Source organism: Carcharhinus amblyrhynchos, chromosome 3, assembly GCF_965287045.1.
Source record: "Carcharhinus amblyrhynchos chromosome 3, sCarAmb.v2.hapA, whole genome shotgun sequence".
NCBI classification, from domain to species: Eukaryota; Metazoa; Chordata; class Chondrichthyes; order Carcharhiniformes; family Carcharhinidae; genus Carcharhinus; species Carcharhinus amblyrhynchos.
In genome coordinates this window covers 138,523,907-138,543,866 of record NC_137326.1, presented here as the reverse complement: position 1 = coordinate 138,543,866, position 19,960 = coordinate 138,523,907, and the positions used below count along the sequence as shown (strand labels likewise).

General features: G+C 45.3%; 1 protein-coding gene across 2 annotated transcripts; it reads right to left on the bottom strand.

Moving 5' to 3' along the window:
• Window positions 1–1,083: 1,083 nt before the first annotated feature.
• On the bottom strand, window positions 1,084–16,603 carry LOC145341183 (uncharacterized). Of its 2 annotated transcripts, none has more exons than XM_080186107.1 (3): window positions 16,398–16,603; window positions 7,244–7,297; window positions 1,084–4,024 (listed from the first exon to the last, which is right to left on the bottom strand). In XM_080186107.1, exon 3 carries the CDS (start codon window positions 4,002–4,004, stop codon window positions 2,925–2,927), a length of 1,080 nt encoding a protein of 359 aa, XP_080042233.1. In that variant the 5' UTR covers window positions 4,005–4,024; window positions 7,244–7,297; window positions 16,398–16,603; the 3' UTR covers window positions 1,084–2,924. The 2 variants fall into 2 exon arrangements, with proteins under 2 accessions (XP_080042233.1, XP_080042234.1); XM_080186108.1 differs by lacking the exon at window positions 16,398–16,603 and adding an exon at window positions 13,589–13,717.
• Between the last annotated feature and the right edge of the window lie 3,357 nt (window positions 16,604–19,960).

Here is a 19,960-nt window from a genome sequence, read left to right as displayed (position 1 = left end):
TTCTGACTCTATGACTCTTCATTCACAACAAGTCCCACTCCCCTATGATAGGTATATATGTATATGCTTTAGATACAGAGTAAAGCTCTCTCTACACTGTCCCCATCAAAACACTCCCAGGACAGGTACAGCACAGGGTTAGATACAGAGTAAAAGTCTGTCTGGTAGTGGAATTTAATTATCTTCCTTGTAACCTGACTGCCTTCGTCGATCTGTGCCAGTCTGAGGCCCACCCTGGGTGCCCAAGCTGCCAAACCCCACCCCATGACTCTTACCCTGTAACATTCCAAAGAAAGAATATGGGGCTTTCACCAGCTCTGCAGCCAGTGGTGTACCCCTGTCACTTTCCTTAAAAACCATCCCCCATATCCCAATCCCACCTTCTGAAACATATTTGTTTCCCTGAAACCTTTATGGTGCAAAGAGTTTTCATCCAAATGATTTCACTCAGCCTGTATGAACCCAGCTGTTTCCTTCAGTAACATTTTATTTGCAAAAAATTATACAAAACAAAGTCACAGCAAAGAAGTTACAATGTCCCCTATCGCCCGCCCACCCCCCAACTCCCCCCTCCCCTATCGCCCACCCGCCCCCAGCCCCCCCCCTCCCCTACCGCCCGCCCACCCCCCACCTCACCTCCCCTCCCGCCCGCCCACCTCCCCTCCCGCCCACCCCCCACCTCACCTCACCTCCCGCCCACCCCCCACCTCCCGCCCACCCCCCACCTCACCTCACCTCACCTCACCTCCCGCCCACCCCCCACCTCACCTCACCTCCCCTCCCCTCCCGCCCACCCCCCACCTCACCTCACCTCCCCTCCCGCCCACCCCCCACCCCCCACCTCCCACCTCCCACCTCCCACCTCCCACCTCCCCTCCCGCCCACCCACTCCTCCCAGTACACAACTGTTCTGACATAAGGTGCAGTTTGGGCACCAGTGTAGCACTGAGGGAGTTCTGCACTATCAGAGGTGTCATTTTATGGGTGAATCATTTACAGAGGCCCCAGCTGCTTTCTCAGGTTGATGTAAGAGATACTATGGCACTATTTTGATGAAGTGGTTGGGGGGGGGGGGGGGGTGGGGGGGTGCTGTGGGGAGAAGGGGGTTCTCTCCAGTGTCGCGGCCTAACATTTATCCCAAAATCACCACTACGACAAACATTATCAATTTTCATTGTGCTGTTTATATTTGTTTTATTCATTCATTGGTTGCAGGCATTATGGACAGGACCAACATTTATTGCCCATCCCAAACTTCCCTTCAGAAGGAGATGGTGGGCTGCCTTCTTGAACTGCTGCAAGTCCGTTTGATGTAGGTACATCCACTGTGCTGTTAGGGCGAGGGCTCCAGCAGTTTGACCCAGTGACAGTGAAGGAACTGTTCTGTATTTCCGACAAGGACAGCAGTGAGCGCACTTCACAAAACACTTCCCAATAGTTCTGAAAGGTGATGACAACTGACTCAAAGATAACTGGGCAGATTTGTAACTTCTGTCCTGATGTTAAAACAATGTTTCAGATTGGGTATCTTTCTTCCATCAGATAAAGGCAGAACAGAAAATGGATGAAAAGGAATAAATTGAGCTAATTCTGTAAACTTTTACATAAAGGAATTATTTTTGAGGTGCAACTGGTTAATTTGGGCCAAGGTTATTCCCTGGTCTGTGACCAGATTTCAAAAAGAACTTGTGTGAAATCAAACAGTACCACACAATGAAGACCATGTGGCCCATCAAGTCTGTGCTAGCACTTTTGAAGGGGGCAGCACAGTGTTAGCACTGCTGCTTCACAGTGTCAGGGACCTGGGTTCAATTCCCAGTTTGGGTCACCATGTGTGAAATTTGCACAATCTCCCCACGTCTACATGGGTTTCCTCTGGGTACTCCAGTTTCCTCCCACATTCTGAAAGACCTGCTGGTTAGGTGACCCAAACAGGTGGCAGGCTGTGGCAACTAGGGAAGTTTCACAGTAACTTCATTGCAGTGTTAATGTAAGCCTTACTTGTAACTAACAAATAAACTTTAAAAATAACCAGTCAATCCCATTATCCAGCACTTTCCCCATATGCAAATTTTTTTCTCCATATTTATCTGATTGCTTTTTTTTAGGCGACCTGGAATTATATCCATTACCCCAACAGGCAGTGCATTCCAAATCTTAATCACTCAGTGCATAAAGAAACTTCTCTGGTTCATTTGCTTGAATGTATCACACTACCTTCTAGAATGTTACAAAGCATTTTGCAACTAGTTAATTAGTTACTATGTGCAGTCACTACTTTTCTGTTTAAGAACGGAAGCATCAGTGCAACCTATTGAAATGAAAAGCAGCCAATTCACCAGCAGCAAAACCCACACACAACACGTGGGACAAGTGCCTATTTGATTTGTCTCTGGATGGGACACTCTGCGTATCGTGGAATCAGAGAAAATGGAGATTTTCCCCACTGGGACATGAAACATCTGGATTGAGGACACAGGAGAGTTTAATCCCCTTTATTCATAAAGGTGAAGGGATTATGCTCAATATTGGTAAAATGGTTCAAGTTTTATCACCTGGAATAGCTCATGATCTACAGCACAGAAACAGGCCTTTCAGTCCAGTGTTTATAGCCTTCCTCCTCTAATGATCTCTCTCTCTCTCCCCATCGGGCCACAATGTACCTCTGTCTGCAAAATAAAGCAGTACTAACATACATTGTACAAAGACAATTCCTCAAACGTTATATCACTTTATCCATTACAAAATCTCCAACTGTTCTCTGGTAATAATACAGAGAAATCCACATCACAGCAATTTTTCAAAGACCACTGTGAATTTTCGTAAAATTTTCTTTTAAGCATTTTTTGACGATGAGGCCCAAATGTTTCAGGTGTTGGGATATTTAGTGCGGCTCAAAATATCCCAGTGAATATTTCACGCCATTACTCTTTACCTGCCAAAACCAGATTTTGTTCCAGTAATTCTGGCAAGACTGCTCGGACATAGAAATCTTCCAGTTTGTCCTCAACATTCCTCCAGAACCTTCTGTCAGACTCCACTGGGACAACGACAACCTCACGGTTAGTGTAGACCACAAAGTCAGCTTTCTCGAGGTCCAGGACTGCTAACTGACACTGAATCTGGGTGAAGTAGGGGTGATCCTCCTTCAGCTGAAATTCCCCTCTGTTGTATTGCAAGCAGAAATTTTTGTCTCCACAGGCCTCTCTGACAGTGTGGCCCCTGTGCTTATACGGACACTTGACCTCCACAAGGCCAACAGTGTCTCCCGTTGTTTTGTCGACCACTATTCCATCAGGACTCGCTGCCAACCAGTCCTTTACTGGGTCAATGAACAGCCCACATGATTGGACAGATATCTGGTGCCCAGTGTCCTCAGACTTCAACTTTTCATATTTGCGGATGGCAACAGATTCATTCTCAATGCCCCATTTCATCGCAGCAGTCATAACCGTTGAACCTTGACCCATAATGGACTTCAGGTAGGACTGAGGGACCTCAGCGCTTTTTCCATTCACAAACTTGCAATGAGAAACCTTGTGTGCGACTGAGGCTGTGATCCTGTTCCTGCGCTGCTCAAACCACACCGGGTTTTCCCTTTGACCCCGTGTCGCTTTCTCAATTTCCGCTCTCCTCTGTTTACTGGTCATCGCTGGGTTTGAGGAAATACTGGGCTGGCTCTTTTGGTCATCTTTGCTTTTGGTGCCAGTCACTTTGCCCTTTGCCTTGGATCCAGAGCTGGCATTGCCAACAACCACCGTGCATCGTGCGGCATCATTATCACTGCCTTCTGCTCCTCTGGGAATTAATTTTGTAGATGTTTGTGCTGTAGAGTTTGTGGTTTTAGCCGTTCGGTTCGAAGATCTTCCTTGATTTGTAGGGTTAATTGAGCTGGGACTGTTAGCCTTTACCTCTCTCAGGCGACCAGATCCTGAACCTTTCGGTCTGGCTGCTTTCGTGGCTGTTGGAAGCGCTCCCTCCTGAGGTTCAGGTCTTCCTGCCATTTGGAAAATGGTTCAAGTTTCTGTCAATAAAAATACCAATTAGAAAAACAAAACTTTAAAATGGGGTTTGTATCAGTCAAAAGGAGCAGGTGCAACAGAGGAACAGGACACAGCAGTTCACTTATACAGAAGTTGGAAGAGTTTAGATTATATCACAGACAGAGTCATTGAGTGTCTTGTTTCATTACAGCAAAGCTAAAAAAAGGATCAAATGTGGTGCAAGTTATTAGGAAAATAGAAATTAGGAACTAGAATTAGCAATTCAGCCCTTCGAGCCTGCTCCACCATTCTATATTATCATCACTGATCTCCAGCTCATCCTAACTCCACTTCCCTATCTTTTCCCCATTGCCCTTTATCCCACTTTTGATCAAATATTTATCTATCTCTTTTTCGAATCCATTGATTGATTCTGCATCCACTGCACTCTGGGGCAATGAGTTCCATAGATTCACAATCCTCTGTGAGAAGTAGCTTCTCCTTGTCTCTGTCTTGAACCTCTGCTCTCTTACTCCACAACTGTGACATATTGTCCTTGACTGTTCTAGAAGGGGGAACATTTGGTTAACATTCACTTTATCAATTCCGTTGAGTATTTTATAAACCTCAAATCAAATCCCCTCTCGTCCTCGCTGGAGTACAGAAGAATAAGCCCAAGCTACTCAACCACTCGCTATACGACACCCCCTTCAAACCTGGAATCAATCTAATGAACTCTGAACCGCCTCCAGTGCCACTACATCCTTCCCCAAAGAAGGTTACAAAAACTTATTGTTTGCAAGGTGATTACATTGCTGCACTCGTCACACCCCAGTCAGCTTGAGAATTTGAAATCAGTTGAAAAATATCTGGTTTCAATAAAAGTTGCCATGAAGCTGTTAGATTGTGAAAATCCACCTGGTCCACCAAAGTATTATAGGGAAGGAGATCAGCTGTGCTGACCTGTTCTGGCCTGTGTGTAACTCCAGTCCTACATCAATCTGGATGATTCTGAGTTTACCTCGCAAGCTGCTACTAAGCCAACGGTTCGAGAAGTCAATTCACCGCTATAATTGCTGGTCTTGCCAATGACACACTCATCCTGACAATAAATATAAAATGAGGAGAGGGTTTGGAAAGATTACTCAGTAATAGGTGTTGGTGATTTGCTAAATAGAGAGACTACAGGTATTGAAGGAGAGGAACAATAAAAATACTTAAAACATCAAAACAAATGACCAACCAATCCACAAAATGGAAGCTGAAAAGGAAACATTAGGAAGATCACAAAAAGCTTTGACCAAAGGGATGAACTGCTAAATATTGACAAAAACAGTCCATTCGGCCCTAATGTTGGAGGCTGGTGTCCCTGTTTCACTCAAACCTCCTCCCATTTCTCTTTATCTCACATTATCAATATATAAAAAGAACAAAAAACAGCCCGGGAAACAGGCCCTTCGGCCCAACGAGCCCACGCCGCCATTTTAACATTACCAGCACCCCCCTCCACCCATGACCCTTATCTATTGTTTATGGCAATCCACATTGAGGGAAACTAATTTAGGGACAATTTATTATCTCCAATCAGCCTAATAGCACATCTTTGGGGTGTGGGAGGAAACCGGAGCACCCGGAGAAAACCCACGCAAGCACGGGGAGAATGCGCAAACTCCCACAGACACCGGCCCAAATCCATGTGTCTGCACAGCAATCAGTGATAGTCACTGAGCTGTCGTCTTGCCCAGTATCTGGTCCAGTTTAAGCGCACACTAACGACATGAAGCACTAGGCCAATCTCGAACATCCAAGAGCAGCCCAAGTACGACCCATCACGTGTATGCTCCTCGTCGGACAACAAGGTGGACCGACTTAAAACCTGTGAATTAAAAGAGACAAAACATTATTATCATCCCATATCCATTTACATTACCAGGGACGTCCCAATGCTAGTGAACCTTATTTAAAACAACCTCCTATATCCTCCCATCTCCAACCCACTCATGTGCCTGTCTAACTTATTCTTAAACAACTCTAGCGTGCTTGCCTTCACCATCTTACTTGGTAGAGCATTCCATACCCCCACTACCCTCTGTGTGAAAAACCTCCCTCTAATATCTGTGTTATACCTCTCCCCCCTCAAGTCCATGGCCCCTCGTACTGTGTGTCTCTAACATAGGAAATAGCTTACTTCTGTTTACTCTATCTATACCCTTCATAATCTTATATACCTCTATTAGATCCCCCCTCAGTCACCGTCTTTCAAGGGAAAACAGCCCCAATTTGCTCAATCTTTCCTCATAACCCAGTCCTACCATACCAGGCAACATCCTGGTAAATCTCCTCTGCACTGTCTCCAGAGTCTCCACGTCCTTCCGGTAGTAAGGCGACCAGAACTGGACGCAGTACTCTAAATGCGGCCTAACCAATGTTCTATACAACTGCAGCATTAGACTCCAGCTCTTATATTCTATACCCCTTCCTATAAAGGCTAACATACCATAGGCTTTCTTCACAACCTTCTCCACTTGTACTGCCACCTTCAAAGACTTGTGCACTTGCACCCCCAGGTCTCGCTGCATTTCTATACTCTTTATAGGCTTACTCTTTATCATATAACTCCCCCCTACATTATTCCGGCCAAAATGCATCACCTCACATTTATCCGGATTAAACTCCATTTGCCATGTATCTGCCCAATATACCGGTCTATCAATATCCTGTTGTCTTGCAGACACTGCTCCTCACTGCCCGCCAATCTAGCCATCTTAGTGTCATCTGCAAATTTGCTGATCACACCACTTACTCCCTCTTCCAAGTCATTTATATACACTACAAAGAGAAGAGGTCCCAGTACTGAGCCCTGTGGCACACCACTAGTGATGGACCTCCAGCTAGAAAAGGACCCCTCCACTACTACTCTGTCTCCTCTTACCAAGCCAGTTCTCAACCCATCTAGATACCTGGCCATGTATCCCATGAGCCTTAATCTTTTCTACCAACCTACCATGAGGGACTTTGTCAAACGCCTTATTCAAATCCATATAGACGACATCAACAGCTCGTCCTTCGTCGACCGTTTTTGTCACCTCCTCAAAAAATTCTACCAGACTCGTAAGGAAAGACTTCCCCTTTACAAAGCCATGCTGCGTATCCTTAATCAGATCGCAACGCCCTAAGTGCTCATACACCCTATCCCTAAGAATCCTCTCCATCAACTTGTCTACCACTGACGTCAAACTCACCGGCCTATAGTTACCTACCCTTTTTAAACAATGGTACCACGTTCGCTGTCCTCCAGTCCTCTGGGACCTCACCTGTGTCAAAAGAAGAGACAAAGATTTGCGTCAGAGGCCCAGCAATTTCATCTCTCGCCTCCCTAAGCAGCCTAGGATAAATGCCATCAGGCCCCGGAGATTTATCAGTTTTAATGCTACCTAAAAGCCCTAACACTTCTTCCCTCATAATCAATAGTTCCTTAAATTGGTCTAAAGCTCCCTCGAAGACCGTACCAGACATCAAGCCCCTCTCCTTCGTGAATACCGACGCAAAGTATTCATTCAGGATCTCCCCCATTCTCCTCGGACTCCAAGCACAATTCCCCTCGTCTGTCCCTGAGGGGACCGATTTTTCCCCTAGCCACCTTATCTTTCCACTCACCTCCCCCCCACTCCATGCATTTGTGTAAACATAAATACATTCTCACACTTCTCTCACATGGGGAGATGGTGCAATAATGGTAATGTCACTTGAATAATCCAGCGATCTGACCTAATGTGGGTTCAAATCCCACCACAGCAACTGGTGGAACTTAGTTTCAATGAAGAACTCTAGAATATTAAATTCGATAATGGTGGAAGTCATTGAATGTTGTAAAATTCTTTACAAGGAAAGGAAATCTGCCATTCTTACCTGGTTGACTCTTACCTGCCCTCAGAAATAGCTCACAAGCCACTCAGTTCAGGGCCAGTTAGGGTTGGACGACAATATTGGCCTCGCCAGAAATGCTCACGTCCCACGGCAGATTTAAAACAAACTCTGGGGTTAAGGAACTTGATTTCCCCAATTGGATTGATGAATGACAATCTTTCATTTGTGACTCTTAGCCCCGACCCCCCCCTCCCCCGCCGTGGAAAGAACCTTTCTCTCTTTCAAAAGCTAATGTAATTTTATCATTTTTAAACGGCCAGCCCTGAAATGGAAACCCAATATCTTTCTGAATTGTTGTAACCTTGCAGTGCTAGTATCATCATTGAAAATTGGTTTTGTGATTTCTTCATTGCATCTCTCTCCTTTTTATAACTTCGACCCCAAAACAAACCCATAGCAAATGTGATCTGAGAAAGATCCGTATACAATTTACCATAACTTCTCTCTTTCCAATTCTCACTCTCAAGAATCAAATCTGAGTGCTTTGTTTTCTTTTAAAACAACCTTATTAACCTGTTGTGATTTTTAATGATTTAAGTATTTGTAAGCCCAAAACTTTCTGTTTCCTCCCCCATTAATGGGTTATTTCCCAAGGAGTACATAACATAAGAAATAGGAGCAGGAGTAGGCCATCTGGCCCTTCAAGCCTGCCCCGCCATTCAATAAGATCATGGCTGATCTGTCGTGGCTCAGTTCCACATTCCCGTACAAAGGTCCTTTTACTTCCTTCTAAAATGCCACACCTCGTTTATCGATACTGAAGTTAATTCGCCAACTCCCTCCCCATTCTGCAAGTTTTTGTGTCTTCTTGTATTTTGTTACAGTTTTCCTCCAAATCAAGTACACCCCCTTCCCAATTGGGTGGAGGAGTTGTAAAGAGGAACTAAACAGGTAAAAACATTCATGTTTAGGGAAATATTGAGAGCACAGAATCTAAGAAGTAGAAGGCACAACTGCCAACTGTGTAGTGAATTACGGGATATGCTAGGGTCCAGAATCAGAAGGATGAAATGATAGGAGAGGACAGTAAAGCTGGAGGATGATACAGACAAAGGTGTCTTTAACATCAAAAAAAAATCACAAAACATTTTAGAGGTTTATACATCTCCACAATCCATTGAATGATTTAGACACAAGGTTGAGAATTTTAAAGTTAAGACTTTACTGGACTTAGGTTAATGAATGGGTGAATGGAATGAGTTAGGATCCAGATACCAGAGTTTGATGAGCTGAGTTTAAGGGGGTAACCAGGAGCATGTTTCAATAGTGGAGCCTGCAGATGAGAAAGGCAGTGATGAGTTGCAGTAGCTGCTAAACTCAGGCAAGATGGGGAGAATGTTTCAGCAGTGAAGTGGGTGGTCATTGTGATTGAGGGAATATATGGCCAGAGGCTCAGATAGAAGACAAACAATCTGCGGGGAACAGAGATAAAGGCATCTGTCCTCCCAGTGTTTAAATGTAGCAAATGACAGCTCCTTAAAGACAGGATGTTAAAGAAGTGACATGATAGTGGGAGAGATGGAGAGAGAGAGAGAGAGAGAGAGAGAGAATACAGAGTGAGGTTAAAGTCAATTAATAACAGGATTAAGAGGACTTCAGATTTATGACCAGAAAAAAAGAGTAAGGGAAGCAGAATTTAAAATTACTTTAAAAAGGTAAGTGGATGAAAATTTGAAAAAAAGAAATTAAGAAACAATGGGAAAGGGGAATGGATTAGAATGGAGAGGATATGAGGGATCTAGCACCAGCAGTGTGATGGGCTGAATGGTCTCATTCTGTGCTGCAATTCCAATGTGGCAACATAGAAACTCTTTCAAAAAAATGAAATGTAAAAATGTAATAAATGTGATGAGTACATGGGATTTAATGGGATTCAGGGTTATAGATAGGCCTAGTAAGTAGGGATATGATCGACACAGCTTGTGGGCCGAAGGGCCTGTTTGTGCTGTAGTGTTCTATGTGCTATGTTAATAGTGCCTATCAAAGGCAAAAACTACGTCCCAGATTAGTCTAGCACCATAAACTTAGAAAGCGGTTAAATTTATCAGACCAATGTCAAATGGCATCTGCCAAGGCTGCCATTAACTAGTCTTTGGATATTTTTGGGAGGGTTTTAGAAATAGCAAGTAGATAGTGCAATCAAATGTAAATCAGAACCATAACAATTTGTATAGAACTTTCAAAAGGAGTAAAATATTACAAAGTGCTTCACAGGAGCTACATGAGAAGGCCATTGGCCCCTCGAGCCTGCTCTGCCATTCAATAAGATCATGGCTGATCTTTTTGCGGACTCAGCTCCACTTACCCGCCCCCTCACCATAACCCTTAATTCCTTTACTGTTCAAAAATTTGTCTATCCTTGCCTTAAAAACATTCAATGAGGGAGCCTCAACTGCTTCACTGGGCAGGAAATTCCATAGTTTCACAACCCTTTGTGTGTAGAAGTTCCTCCTCAACTCAGTCTGAAATCTGCTTCCCCTTATTTTGAGGCCATGCCCCCTAGTTCTAGTTTCACCCGCCAGTGCAAACCACTTCCCTGCTTCTATCTTATCTATTCCCTTCATAATCTTATGTTTCTATAAGATCTCTCCTCATTTTTCTAAATTCCAATGAGTATATCCCCAGTCTACTCAATCTCTCCTCATAAGCAAATCCTCTCAACTCCGGAATCAATGGAAATAACAAGACACAGAAGACGGTCAAATGCTTGTTTAGCAGAAGTAGGTTTTAAGGATTGTATTATATAAAAATCTACAAAGTGGGAGAGAGGCAGAAAGATTAATGAGAGGGAATTCTAGAACTCAGGGCTAAGACAGCTGAAAGCACAGCAGTCAAAGGTGGGTGGAGTGGTTGAAGTGTGGAATGGGCAGGAAGCCAGAACTGAAATAACACAAGTTCTTGGTGTTTTTTAAGGAGTGGAGGAGATTACAGCCAGAGGAAGGGGTGGGACCAAGGAAGGATTTGAAAATAAGGATGAGAATTTTTAGTTGCAGATGTTACCTCACCTGGACCCAGTCTAGATCAGCGAGCAAAGGGACTTAGACATGGAAATAGAGTTTTAAATTAATGGAGGGTGGAGGATGGAGGGTGACCAGTAGACAGCATTGGAAGAATCAAATCTGTCAATAATAAAAGCCTAGTTAAAGGTTTCAGCAGCAGATGAACTAAGGTGGGATGCAGGTGGGTAATGTTGTGGAGGTGGAAGTGAAGTGTTTTGGTGATGGAGAGGGTATAGATTTGTAACTCAAGATTGTCTATCGACCTGACCCTTAGCAATTCCTTTCAGGATTCTAAAACTCTCAACCAAATCACCCCTTAATATTCCATATTTCAGGGAACACAAACTGATGTAATTTATCTAAGTTAACCTTGCAGTTTCAGTGATGTTGGATGAGGAATAAATATTGACCAAAACATCAAAGGGAATATATAACTGAGCCATTTAGATGAGGAAGAGCCCGAGGTGACAAATTATAACAAAACTCGAACTCCCTTGGAGATTTGGAATTCCTGTCTCTGTCCTGATGAGTTCAAGATGGAAAACTTCAACCAGATGTTTCTTTTTTCATAATGGAGCTCAGCAACCTTGGCTTCTTAGGGAAGTGACGAAGAATCAGCTCAAGGTCAGTCACACTGACAGTTTGGAATAAAAAACATGGCCAATGACAAAAGACGAAGTTATTTCATACAATTCTAGAATGGTATAATGCTGAAGGAGGCCTTTAGAAAGAATCATAGAACCCCTACAGTACAGAAGAAGGCTATTCAGCCCATCCAGCCTGCATTGACAACAATCTCACCCTATCCTCGTAATCCCACATATTTACCCTTCTAGCCTCCCCCCAAAACCAGGATCCATTTAGCATGACCAGCCAACTTAACCTGCATGTCTTTGGACTGTGGGAGGAAACTCATGCAAACACAGGGAGAATGTGCAAACTCTGCACAGACAGTGAGCCAAACCAGGAATTGAACCCAAGTCTCTGGCGCTGAGAGGTGGCAGTCTAACCACTGTGCCACCATGCCGTCCCAAAGGGTTAGCAAAATGCCCTCATTTTCATACTCTGTGCCTCTAAGTCTCAAGTCAAGGATCCCATGTGACATTTTAACAGCCTCTCTTGTCCTTCCATCTTCAGATATCCTTGTACATATAAGAACTGGGAGGAGTGGCAAACTCTGTTCTCATTCCTGCAGCCCCTTTAAAATTGTACAATTTACTCTGTATTGCCTCAATTTGCAGTTCTCAGCAAAATGAATTTCTCTACATTTCCCCAAGTTAAAATAGCATCTTCCATCTGCCTGTCCATCCTCTTGAAGTCTGGTAATAGCCTCCTCACAGATAAGATCGTAACAAAGAGGAAGAGGAGGCCATTTGGCTCATCATTCAACATCACGGCTAACCTAATCACAGCCTTACCTCTGCTTTGCTAACTGACCCCATAACCCTCAACTCCCCTGTGACCAACTGTTTATTATAATTCAGAGCCTGGGGTCATCTGCAAACTTTGAGATTGTGCCAATTATTAATGCCAGAACAATTCTAACACTGAGAAAACTGCACTGTGTTCCTTCTTCCAGTCTGAGAAACATTCACCACATTTCTTTGCTTTCTTCCCTTAGTCAATGATGTGTTTGTGTAGGTCGTACCCATCTCTCTGCTTTGAATGAGGCTTCCAATCAGCAATGTTGAAAATTTGCTTCCAACACCCCCCCACTGTGTACATTTTTAAAATTCTTTAACAGGATGAGGCCAAGGCGAGAATTTCATCCGTAACTGTTCTGGAACTGAGTGGCTTGCTTGGCAATTAAGTTCAGAGGGCATTTAAAATTCAACCACCCATTGCTGTGGCCCTGAGTCACAGGTTAAGTTCACCCATTGTATTTCCCATCACAACATGGAGAATTGTCAGTGTCGCTTTAAATGAGCTTTGTCGACAGGTTCCCTATTATAGGGGGGAGAGGTCAGTGAGACTCACTGCAGAGTTCATTCAAAAAGCTGGCACAGAGTGGATGGGTCGAATGGTCTCCTCCTATGCTGTACGATTCTATGGCAAGGTGTTCTGCTGTGTGACTGAGGCCCTGTCAAACACTCAGTAAAGGAGCAGAGAGACACAGCAAAATAAAACCCGGGGGTTAGTGGCAACAGCGACTCATTAAATGATCACTTTTCAGCAGTGATTCACTGATGGGGATGGAAATATTTACAGTTATACATCAGCTGATATAAAATCTCCCTGCCAAATGGGTCTTGTCCTGTCTTGTTACCGCTCTGTTTTGTTATGTAATTCCCCAGCTGACACCAGTCATGGGACAGAACAGGGGGAAAAAAAATCACTCACATGGTAAAGTGAGGGCTTGTGTCAGAGCCGCTCCGGCTCCACTCAGCAGCCCGCCGCCCCCTCCCTGAGGGCGGGGGGAGCCTGAGGGAGGGGGAGCCTGGCTGGGCTGATGACTTGGAGTGTAGGGTCCCGGGACCCATCTGGGATCTGGGAAGGTGGGGAGTCAGGACAAGCCTTCATTTCCCCAGGGGTGAGAATCCTCTCAAAATTGTAATGTCACAGGAAACGTACAGCAACAGATGAAACAGAAAGGAATCCGAATCTGAAACTAAATCTGAGTGAAACTTTTAATGAAACTAAAATGTCATCCTCTTCAGAATGGGGCAAGAGACTCCTTACCTAGGATGCAGGATTTCACCCCTCCTCGCTTCAATCAGATTATAGTGTGCTCTCTCTCTCTGTCCTCTGCCAATTCCTGACATTCAGAAACCCTCACCCTCGGGTCACTGGCTCCACCTAACCCCTGACGCAACAACTTGACATTTGAAGCCAGGCGAGTGAATTTAAAAGGGCAATGTAAGGTGCAACATGGACCCCACAACTTTTCTATATAGGTGAATGAACACTTGAAATAGCATGACATTCAATGCTGTGGGCCAAATGCTGGGAAGTGGGATTTGTGTAGATTTAGTGTTGTTTTATCAGTGCAGACTCCCTGGGCTGAAGGGCCTCTTGTGCACTATGACTCTGACTGTATGTATTCTTTGGATGTGAGCATCCATGTCTAATTGTCCTTTGAGAAGGTGGTGATGAGCTTCCTTCTTGAACCGCTGCAGTCCATGTGGTGTAGGTACACCCACTGTGCTGTTAGGGACAGCATGGTGGCACAGTGGTCAGCACTGCTGCCTCACAGCGCCATGGACCTGGGTTCGATTCCTGGTTTGTGTTACTGTGCAGAGTTTGCACATGCTCCCTGTGTCCGCATGGGTTTCCTCTGGGTGCTCCAGTTTCCTCCCATAGTCCAAAGATGTATAGGTTAGATGAATTGGCCATGATAAATTGTCACTTAATGTCAGGGGGACTAGCTAGGGTATGCATGGGTTATGGAGATAGGGCCTGGGTGGGATTGTGGTTGGTGCAGGCTTAATGGGCCAAATGGCCTCCTTCTGCAGTGTAGGATTCTAAGTGAAGGGATTTTCAGGATTTTGACCCAGTGACAGTGAAGAAATGGTGGTATATTTCCAAGTCAGGATGGCGAGTGGCTTGGAGGGGAACCTCCAGGTGGTGGTTGTTCCCAGTATCTGTTGCCCTTGTCCTAGAGTGCAGGAGGCTCGGGTTTGGATGGTACTGTCTCACCCTGGCAACTAGAGAGTATTTCATCATATTTCTGACTAATGTCTCATGGACAATTGGTTCATGAGTCAGTTGTCATAGGATTCCCAGCCTCTGACCTGCCACAGTATTGATATGTTTGGACCTGTTAAGTTTCTGTTCAATGGGAAGGATGTTTTGCTGTTGTGGCGTTCAGTGATAATAATGCTGTTGAATGTCAGAGAATTGGTTATCACTTCTCACAGAAGGGAGTGGGGGGGGGGCGGTGGTGAATTTGTGGAACTCCCTGCCATATAGCGCAGCGGAATCTGAATCATTGAATGGTTTCAAGAAGGAAATAGATATATTTCTAGTAAACAAAGCGAAAGAGGAATATGGTGAACAGGTGGGAAGGTGGATTTGAGACCAGGGAGAGATCAGCCATGATCTGATTGAATGGCAGATAAGGCTCAAAGGGCTGATTTTGCCGAATTCTGCCCCTAGTTTCTATGTTGCTATGTTCCCATGTTTGATTCTCTCTTGCTGGAAATGGCCATTTTTTGGAGCTTCTATGGTAAAAATGTTACCTGCCACTTATCCCTCTCTCTAGAAATCCTTTGATCATTGGATGTAAGGGAAGAAGCAGGCCATTTGGGCAGTCAAGTCTGTTGCTTGATGGAGGGAGGAAGAGCTTGCATGTGGGGTTTTCTAACAGGGGGAGACTGTTACCAAATGGCTCTGACTGAGCACCCCAATTTTACCAGCTGTGTATAGGTGTATCAGAAAGATTTACAGGCTAACAATCAACCTGCTTTTGCCACATATCAGCCAAAACTGGAATGTTCTCCAAGACTTGCTGCATTCAGATATAGACTTCTTCAGTATCTGAGGAGTTATGAATGAAACCAGATGCTTTATAATTATCAATGAACATCCCCACCTCTGACCTTATGGCAGAGTGAAGGTTCATCTGTCTACTCCCCCCAGGTATCCATGCTCACTATTTCAGCAGGGGAGGTCTCTCAATGTCCTGGGTTAATATTAGACCCTCAACAAATATCCCTCAAGTAGATTATCCGGTCAATATGACATTGCTGTTAGTGGGAGCTTAGTGTGGACACATCTCCAACATTGTGACAGTGACTACACTTCAGGAAGTATTTCATTTGCTGTAAAGTACTTTGCAGAGTTCTGAGGTTATGGCGGGTGCTGTAGATGTATAAGTCTTTTTAAAATTGATTTTGGTGCAGTGTTACTATTTATGGATCGTTAAAACTTATAGAGTTTCCAGCAAAAAAAAGCAATTGTCACCAAACGTCATGTCTGTTGATGGAAGAAGGCGTGGCCTCCTAAAATTCACATTCTGGATGACAAGTCCGAGATTGACTCTTTCGGCTGTGAAGATCACTGTCAGCTTTTGCCTTGATGCTTCTGACTCTGTGGGTGACTCAGATACTGGGGCGTGGGGGTGGGTAAAGTAGCAATATCACCGAACTAGTAATCCACCAACCCAGCTGAACGCTCTGAGAAAGTGAGTTCAAATCTCAACAAAACAGCTGGTTGAATTTAAATTCAACTGATAAATCCGGAATATAGAGCTAGTCTCAGACATGAAACTATTGTGGATTTTTCATAGGATCCCTACAGTGCAGGAGGCCATTCAGCCCATCGAGTCTGCACCGACCACAATCCCACCCAGGCCCTATCCCTGTAACCCCACATATTTACCCTGCTACATTGTGTCCCTACCTGGTCTGGATTATATGTGACTCCAGACCCATAGCAATATGGTTGACTCTCAACTGTCCTCTGAAATGACCGATCAAGTCACTCGGTTTCAAGGGAAATCTCGGATGGGCAACAAATGCTGGCAGCAAAATAATTTAAGTAAACTTACCTTCTGTAACCAGTCCCAATTCTGTTTATCCCACTGCTCCTGGGTTTCCCTTTGACTGCAGTTGGTAAGCTATTTGACTACAGGAGGCGTACTGTCAGCAGGCATCCAGTTCCTTGCAGCGTGGAGATAACGATCAGAACTGTGAGCGAGCTGCTTGCTAGGATATCTTTAACCCGCTCAATCTGCCTTGCCCAGGGCCATTGAGGCCAAATATAACAGCACAGCTGAGTTGAGTGAGTCATAACACACCCTGGTTCAGGCACATGATTCGAAAAGGGGCTGGATCACACTCGCAGTATTTTACACTCACCATGGAATCACCGGCAGCTTTGAGTTATGTACAGAATGATTTATAATACAAAGCGAGGGGCAAATGGTAACAAAGTTGTTTATTCAGATAATGGAATATTCTGGCTGTCAGACTGTGTAACTGAGAATCCACAAACTGATTCATCTCTGGAAAATTCAGTTGTGCTTTGTTTTTGTTCATGGAACTTATTGTAACCCAGGGAACCAGGTGTGGTTGATGATTGACGAAAGATCAGATGATCACAGCAACTATTCTGGGCAGACACGATGTGGGTGGACATTTAAATCCTCCTCAGAACTGGTCCCCTAACAGTACATCACTCTCTTGGTACTGACCAATCGACAGTACCCTCTGACAGTGCGGCACTCCCTCAATACTGACCCTCTGACAGTGCGGCACTCCCTCAATACTGACCCTCTGACAGTGCGGCACTCCCTCAGCACCGACCCTCTGACAGTGCGGCACTCCCTCAGCACCGACCCTCTGACAGTGCGGCACTCCCTCAGTACTGACCCTCTGACAGTGCGGCACTCCCTCAGCACTGATCCTCTGACAGTGCGGCACTCCCTCAGCACTGACCCTCTGACAGTGCGGCACTCCCTCAGCACTGACCCTCTGACAGTGCGGCGCTCCCTCAGCACTGACCCTCTGACAATGCGGCGCTCCCTCAGCACTGACCCTCTGACAGTGCAGCACTCCCTCAGTACTGACCCTCTGACAGTGCGGCACTCCCTCAGTACTGACCCTCTGACAGTGCAGCACTCCCTCAGTACTGAACCTCTGACAGTGCGGCACCCCCTCAGCACTGAACCTCTGACAGTGCGGCACCCCCTCAGCACTGACCCTCTGACAGTGCGGCACTCCCTCAGCACTGACCCTCTGACAGTGCGGCACTCCCTCAGCACTGACCCGCTGACAGTGCAGCACTCCCTCAGTACTGACCCTCTGACAATGCGGCGCTCCCTCAGCACTGACCCTCTGACAGTGCGGCACTCCCTCAGCACTGACCCTCTGACAGTGCGGCACTCCCTCAGCACTGACCCTCTGACAGTGCAGCACTCCCTCAGCACTGGCCCTCTGACAGTACGGCACTCCCTCAGCAGTGAACCCCTGACAGTGCGGCACTCCCTCAGCACTGACTTTCCACACTGTGTTGAATGTGCCTGTAGTTTATACTGAAATCAGTTGAAATTCAGAGTTGTGAAATTTTATACTCGCAGGTGAATTCTTGTTCAAATTTCTGTTGTACTGTAAGTGGTTACTGTGTCTGCTGCATCATTGTATCCAATCATAGGAACAAGCAGAGGCCATTCAGCCCCTCGAGTCCATTCAGCCATTAAATTTGGTCATGGCTGGTCTGTATCTCAGCCACACTTCCCCATCTTTGAGCCATATCTCTTGATACTCTTACTCCCAAAAAACATCGATTTCAAGTGAAGGGACAATGTGCCCTGAACTCCTTTTGGGATATACTATTCCCGATTCATCCTAGTGCTGACTTCAACATCTAAATCCCTTATTGATTTAACAATAGACCAAATGTTTAATCATCAATAGAAACCTTTTCCGAAGATGAACATGCAGCGCTCTTAGGGGCAGCAAGTTCCCAATTTCCACCCCTCTTTTGAGGAAGTGCCTGACTTGCATCTAATTTTAGGATCGTTCACCCTTGTACTGGAGTCTTCTTCCCTGCTCCCCCTCACTCCCGCAATCCCTCCACTCCTGCAACAACACTGCCCTCACCCCGCCCCCACCCCTGGTCACCTCACTATAGGAAGGAATGTGGAAGCATTGGAGAGAGTGCAGAGGAGACTTACCAGGATGCTGCCTGGTTTGGAGGGTAGGTCTTATGAGGAATGGTTGAGGGAGCTTTAGAACAGAGGAGGATGAGAGGCGACTTAATAGAGGTTTACAACATGATGAGAGGGATAGATAGAATGGATGTTCAGAGACTATTTCCTCGGGTGGATGTAGCTGTTACTTTGGGGCAGAACTATAAGGTTCATGGTGGGAGGTATAGGAGGGATGTCCGAGGTGGGTTCTTTACTCAGAGAGTGGTTGGGGTGTGGAATGCACTGCCTGCTGTGATAGTGGAGTCGGACACATTAGGAACTTTGATGCAGTTATTGGATAGGCACATGGAGCACACCAGAATGATAGGGACTGGGATAGCTTGATTTTGGATTCGGACATAGCTCGGCACAACATTCAGGGCCGAAGGGCCTGAACTGTGCTATACTGATCTATGTTCTATGTATGTTCTATGAATACAAGTAAAGTTTGTAAACCTGTTCTCAGAAGTTAACCAAAGACATCAAATAATTAAACTGTCTAGTCAATGAAAGGACAGTCAGTAGGAGCCAGGGTGGGACATTAGTTTAGCTGCATAGATGTAGACATATGAGTCAGCTGTTCTATAAGTTCCTGTTTTGGATGGTTAATTCCTATATTAGTCACATCACCATGGTAACATTGTATATAATGAGGAAACAAAAGAAAGCTGATACTATGTGGATGGTTACAAAAGCAGCCAGAAGTCCTGAAACTTAATTAGCACTCTCCCTTTTCCCATCCACACTATCTACCCTTTCACAGAGCTAATAGTTTCTACATTTCACTGCCCTAGCTTAGCACTCCCCCCTCTGGGATCCCAGTCAAACCACTCACTCCGTGTCATTCTGTCACCCTGTGTCACTGTGACCTTTGGCCTTTGCACCCTGACCTGGAAGCTTTGTTCACTCTGGTTTCATTCCCAGCGCAGAAGGAGACCATTTGGCCAACGAGTCTGTGCCAACTCTTATCAGGCCCTTTCATCCATCCTAACCACCTAACCCCACACATTTACCATGTAATGTACACAACATTGGACTCTAAAGGGCAATTTATCATGGCCAATCCACCTAACCCACACATCTTTGAACTGTGGGAGGAAACCAGAGCACCCGGACGGAACCCACGCAGACAATTACCAAAAGCTGGAATTGAACCCGGGTCCCTGGTGCTGTGAGGCAGGAGTGCTAGCCACTCATCACCCTGGTACCTAAGAAAAAGCAAGCAGCGTGCCTTAATGACTTAATGGCCGGTGGCTCTGACACCTATCATTATGAAGTGCTTTGAAAGGTTAGTCATGGCATGAATCAACTCCAGCCTTTCGGACTACCTGGATCCACTACAGTTTGCCTACCACTGCAACAGGTCCACAGCAGACGCCATCTCCCTGGCTCTGCACTCAACCCTGGAACATCTAGACGAC